The sequence below is a fragment of the Malus domestica genome, chromosome 14 (genome assembly GCF_042453785.1).
Source record: "Malus domestica chromosome 14, GDT2T_hap1".
Lineage (NCBI taxonomy): Eukaryota > Viridiplantae > Streptophyta > Magnoliopsida > Rosales > Rosaceae > Malus > Malus domestica.
The window spans coordinates 27,651,429-27,658,017 of NC_091674.1; the positions used below are offsets into that span (position 1 = coordinate 27,651,429).

The 6,589-nt window shown below is 37.0% G+C and overlaps 1 protein-coding gene across 1 annotated transcript; it reads right to left on the reverse strand.

The window, feature by feature from the left end:
- Positions 1–1,950: 1,950 nt before the first annotated feature.
- Positions 1,951–4,056, reverse strand: LOC139191556 (uncharacterized). Its single transcript, XM_070812456.1, has 2 exons — positions 3,933–4,056; positions 1,951–3,128 (listed from the first exon to the last, which is right to left on the reverse strand). Exon 2 carries the CDS (start codon positions 3,117–3,119, stop codon positions 2,064–2,066), a length of 1,056 nt encoding a protein of 351 aa, XP_070668557.1. The 5' UTR covers positions 3,120–3,128; positions 3,933–4,056; the 3' UTR covers positions 1,951–2,063.
- Positions 4,057–6,589: the final 2,533 nt, after the last annotated feature.

The window sequence follows — 6,589 nt, forward strand, 5'->3', positions numbered from 1 at the left end:
CGGGGCTCAATATCATCACTTAATATAATTTCAGTGGCTATTGCAAATGCAAACATGTCATCGATGATTATTTCATTTCGATCCCACAATTCATTAGTACATGTATAATTTATGGATATTTCTTTGCTTTCATGTACTTCTGTCTCTTCAGGGACATGTGTCTCATCAAGGACATTTTCTTTTTCTGGAAGTACAGAGTCACGAATTGTGGATTTATCATTCAATTCCTTTTCTTGAATGATATCATTTGGGTTCAATTGGGCCCTCATCTTTCTCTTTCGAGGGGCTGAATCTTTTGAACCTGGGGGTCTACCACGCTTCAGGCGTGCACTGGATGAATCATTCGCTGCCACTTTATTTTGTCCAACAGGGACATCAATTCTTGCAGGTGCGTTTGCAGCCGGTATATATGACTGTGTCACTTTCGAAGCATCATTAAATGCATCTGGCATTTGATTAGCAATACCTTGAAGATGAACGATCCTTTTCACTTCATTTTCACATTGAGTGCTTCTTGGATCAAAATGAGATAAGGTGGGAACAACCCATGTTAGCTCTTGTCGTTCTTCTGGAACGGTCTTTTCTCCCCCTAACGACGGGAAAACTATCTCATCAAAATGACAATCAGCAAAACGAGCTGTAAACACATCACCAGTCAAAGGTTCCAAATATCTAATGATGGATGGTGAATCAAAACCCACATAAATTCCCAATCTGCGCTGAGGTCCCATTTTAGTTCGTTGTGGTGGTGCAATAGGCACATAAACAGCACAACCAAAAACTCGTAAATGTGAAATATTTGGCTGATGTCCAAACACGAGTTGTATTGATGAGTATTGGTGGTTGGCTATGGGTCTCAATCTAACCAATGATGCAGCATGTAATATGGCATGTCCCCATGTAGAAACTGGCAATTTTGTTTTCATGAACAGAGTGCGGGCTATTAATTGAAGCCGCTTGATAAATGCCTCTGCTAAACCATTTTGAGTATGGACATGAGGAACAGGGTGTTCAACATTAATGCCCAGTGCCATACAGTAATCATCAAATGTTTGAGACGTAAATTCACCAGCGTTATCAAGTCGAATGGACTTAATGGGATGATCTGGGAACTGTGCTCGCAACTTAATTATCTGAGCAAGAAGTCTCGCAAAAGCTACATTTCGAGTAGACAATAGGCAAACATGTGACCATCGGGTAGATGCATCAACCAAAACCATAAAATATCGAAATGGTCCACAAGTTGGTTGAATAGGTCCACAAATATCCCCTTGAATTCTTTGCAAAAATGATGGGGATTCATCATCAACCTTTAGTTGTGATGGTCTAATTACCAACTTCCCTTGGGAACAAGCCTTGCAAGGATTATCATTCGAGACATTAATGTGTTTGCTCAGTAATGGATGTCCATTAGAGTTGGTAATGATTCTACGCATCATGGTAGATCCTGGATGACCTAGACGGTCATGCCAAAGCATATAAACCTTTGAATCAATGAACTTCTGGTTCATGACAGTATATGCCTCAACTGTCTTTATGTATGTACAATACAATCCACTCGATAAACCATGCAACTTCTCCAATATACGCTTCTGGGTATCATTGGAGGTAATGCATAAATATTCCACATTTTCTACACTTTTCGTTTCAAGGTGGTATCCATTTAAACGTATGTCTTTAAAACTCAACAAATTTCGAATGGACTGAGTAGCATATAATGCATTCTTTATAGACAATATTGTTCCATTTGGTAACATAATCTGGGCTTTTCCTGAGCCTTCAATTACATCTGATGGTCCTGATATTGTTGTTACCTTTACTTTTGCAAGTACCAAATTCGAGAAATACTTTCGGTCTCGAAGTATTGAATGCGTGGTTGCGCTATCTGCAAGACAAAAGTCTCCGCCATTGATCTTGTTTTGAGAATAACCATAATTTTTATCCATGATCTCTGAGTAAAGAAAAAGCAGTTTATTCATACTGGAATACTACTTTTATTGAATTGAAAATGCGAGCATTAAACCATAGGTACAAATAACATGAGTACATTAAACATAAATAATTCAATCGGACCCATAAACTTCATTCCCTCTTTCATTAATAAAGTCTGTAGCATCCAGGTGGGTTGTGTTTAACTGTCCTGATAAATTGGTCACTGGATCAGGGGTTTCCATTGGTTTAGCCTGGTCAAGGAAATTGATCTCGACACCCTTTTCCTTGAAGGAGGCTTGATATAGTTCCACCAGATGCTTTGGGGTGCGACAAGTACGCGCCCAATGTCCGTTGCCACCACACCTATGGCAACCTCCTTCATGACTTCTAGGAGTGTTCACATGAGCTTTTCCTTTCTGGCGATTGGTATTTTTAAAGCTCGGGCCTGGATTATACCTTGGAACCTGGTTGTGAAACTGGACACCATGGTTCTTGCTTTTCCCTTTCCACCGACCTTGCTTGTGGCCACGTCCTCGTTTGTAATTATTGCCACGAGAGGATATGGTATTCCTTTCAAGGGAAGCAACATTCACTTCTGGGAACGGTGCTGATCCAGTAGGTCGGGAATTATGGTTTTTCATGAGAAGCTCATTGTTCTGTTCAACTACCAGGAGCACAGATATCAGCTGGTTGTATTCAGTGAAGCCTCGCGCTCTATACTGTTGTTGCAGTACCATGTTAGAGGCGTGGAATGTGCTGAAAGTCTTTTCCAATAACATCTCATCAGTGATAGTATCCCCACAGAGTTTCATCTGAGAGGTAATTCTGAACAACGCCGAATTGTACTCAGCCACTGATTTGAAATCCTGGATCCTCAGGTGTGTCCAGTCATAGCGAGCTTTTGGAAGAATCACCGTTGTCTGGTGATTGTATCTGCTTCTCAAGGCATTCCAAAGGGCTAACGGATCTTCAACCGTTAAGTACTCGCTCTTTAGTGCCTCATCAAGATGACGACGAATAAAAATCATGGCATTTGCCCGATCTTGAGAGGATGAGCTGCTTTCTTCCTTGATGGTATCTCCAAGATTTGCTGCTTCCAGATGGATCTTGGTATCCAATACCCATGTAAGGTAATTCTTTCCAGTAATGTCCAGGGCAGCAAAATCAAGCTTTGCCAAGTTTGCCATTTTCTTTTTCTGAAAGAAAAATGAGGTGTGTAAGAACTTGCAATAATTTGTGTACTGGAGAAATATATTGTTAGAACTTCTGGTTCTTACAAATTTTTGATCTTCAGGCCAAAATGATAAGTACTCGAAACTTCAGGCTCGAGATTTACACAATTAATGAGAATGGCAATTGTACCGCACCATTCTTATCGAAATAAGTATAGGATGGGTGATTATTCCGCACTACTTTAAACAGCAGGAAAATTTAAATATGTAGAGCAAGGTGGACGATTATACCGCACCACCTAAAATTGCGATAAAATTTAAATATGCAAAGCAGGGTGGACGATTATACCGCACCACCTAAAATTGCGATAAAATTTAAATATGCAAAGCAGGGTGGACGATTATACCGCACCACCTAAAATTGCGATAAAATTAAATAACGGGAAAATTTAAATATGCAGGATAGAGCGGGCGATTATACCGCTCCACTTAAAATTTGCAGTAAAATTAGATCTGCAGTCCAAGATAGGCGATAGAACCGCACAATCTTGGATTGCATAAATAATCAGTGGGTTAGTAGTCAATATCTACACCAAACAAGAAATCAAAGATATAAGTGACTGTTAGTTGGAGAACTAGAAGTAAACATGGTGCAAACAGTTCTTCGCGAGGGTATACCCAGCAATTGAGAGAGAGGAAGAAGAAGAACAGTAAAAACCTTAGAGGAAACATTTTTTTTTTTTTTCTTTCGGTGAAAGGAAATGAGAAATGATTAGAGAGTCGTGCTGATAACGTGTTATAAATAGGCAAAATTTATAGAGAGATAACCTTTACTCGGTGAAGGAACGAAGCAGTTGCAGAGTAATATACCGACACAAGCTGTTGCAGAGGAAGTAATGTATATTATTGCTATTAGATATATTTCTCTTTTCTTTCTTCTTCTCATTCACTCTTCTTTGCACAATTGAAGTGCTCTATTTATAGAGCTACTTCTATAGAAAATTACAAAACATTACTATTTAGCTTATGAGTATATAGTATACACATGTGATACTTCACTATACACATTACTATACACATGTGGGCAAACATACCCATTATTTACAACATCTCGAACAATGATTCGATTAATGATAAAGAAAGAAATTTTTAGTTCAATTATCCACCTTAACGATAAAAACAAAAAATTGAGCAAATTTTAGTGAGTCTGACTCATAATGATCAAACTCTATTGGATGAGTTTAATTTGTGTCTATTTAATAAACAGATCTCAAAATTTAAATTCAAAATTGATGATAGATATGATGTTAAGCATTATCATCAATTGAAAGTGGTAAGTGAAATTTTTTTTTTTTTTTAAAGGTGCAAGAAGAAGTAGGGCGGGTGCCTATAGAGAAGGATTATCTCCCCTTTTTTTTCCCTCCCTTTCCTTTTCTTCTTATTTGAACGATCACGGTTAAGTTACGTCAATATCTTATATTAATTTTTTATAGAAATATGAAATAAAAAATGTGAGAAGGGATGATAGAATGGAATAGAAAGAAAATATGAGATAATCCTAATCCGGGGCCTATAGGCACGTGAGAAATGGACCATAGAAAGCAACCCTACACGGTGACATAAAACTGATGGGAGACCATCGTACATGGACAGAGGCGTCCACTCCATATCCTCTGCTTCCTGGGCCCCACCGGGCCCACTTCATACGTCCTTCCACTCCATCTCTTAAAAATTGCAGGTGGTGGGACCCACTTAACTTTTGACTTGATCATCATCCAATCAGGGCCGTGCATATTACGCCACGTATAGGAAGGCTTCGACGTCGGGTGGTGTCCAACGAGCTGGAAGATTCTGAGGGAGACGCTGTCTTTTAACGTGATGCTTTGGACGAGATCCGAGCATCGCAGCTGTACACGTGTGCATGACACGTCAAAACCCAAGCAGCTAGGGTTTTGATGGTCGGTGGAAAATCTCCGAAAACGCCTCGTGATTCGAGAACGAGGGGCACTTGGCAAGCTATATATGGCTCATTTTTTTTAGTGCCGTAAGATATGGGAATGTAAGTGACAAAATCTTCTCTTACAAATATGCTTTATGTTGCATTGTTGAAAGAAATGTTGACTTCACTGAAATTTTTGGGAATTGAAGATAAAATCAAAAGGAGAGGGAGAGAAGGATTTGTATTGATTGACGAAATGAATATTATACTCTGTTTTTATAAGAGAAATTATAATTATTTTAATCAAATACTAACAAACTTATTAATTATATTTCTAACTGTATTACACTTGTACCCTTAATAAGAAAAAGATTGATCGACAAAAAAAAATGAAAGAAAAAGACTACTCGATATATGTGTATGGATCAAAGATGAAGATAACGAGAAATGACTTTTAATCCTGCACACAGTGTTCTAACCATGGAGCGATCGATATTCTAATATAAATCATATGATCTATGTGATATGAGAGAAGTATAATTTTTGAATTTGGTTATACAAGTTCCGTAACTAATTGTTTTGTTTAATTGTAGTGGGTATGGTTAGACTCTTGATGAAATGATTACCATGTAAGTGAAAAAGCTGTCATTGAGGCAAAACGTATTTTTGGCACACTAAAAAATGTTTCCATAGGAGATAGCTTGCACTGTGAATTCATGCAAATTTTACGAATTTATGTCTCAAACCGAAGCTCTTTAGTTGACTCGAACACATTATACTTTAAAGCCCTCTTTGTGCCGATTAAATGGACTTTCATTCTAACTAAAATTTGCAAATACATAAATAATATATATATATATATGTATATGTATAAATATATTATCTTTTTAGATGGGGTAGGTGAGGTGAGCAAACGTTTCTTACAATTGTAGCCTATAAAATTTTGCATGCATAATATTCATTTTTATATAATTTAATGAGATGACTTGAGTTACAATCCTTTTGATTTTTTATTAGTTTTCAATCAAACACAAGCTTTAATTAAAAATGAGAACACTCCAAAACCCCAAGGGAAAATTTGCCAAATTAAAAAAATAAAGAAAAAGAAATCAGCCTATGGAAACCTCTTGCTAAATCATGGATTAAAGGGACTTATGTACTATGTTAAATCACTCGAGTTATGTCAAATATATTTTTTAAGGGTAATGTTAGGGAGACTAAATTTTAAACCAAATTTGTAAATCAAATGACGTGTCACTAATACGAAAAAGCACGTTAATGAACGCTTATGTAATAATCTAATCATCAACAACCACATTATTTGATTTAAAAAATTTAATCTCTATAGCATTATTTATTTTTTAAATAAGGAGTCCAATTGCCAATGGTGAATAGGTAGCAATTTCAATGGTCATATTCGATATCGGAGATATGAGTCCTGCTCTCCTACGATCTTTATTTTGAGGACCTGAAGACCAAATGCATATTAGTCACAAGATTATGTTAGTTTAGAGCCAAATGTTAAAAAAAATTACAACTTAATAAA

Coding starts and splice junctions, on each gene's coding strand:
- LOC139191556 (XM_070812456.1), bottom strand. CDS start 3,119: ATGGCAAACTTGGCAAAGCTTGATTTTGCTGCCCTGGACATTACTGGA.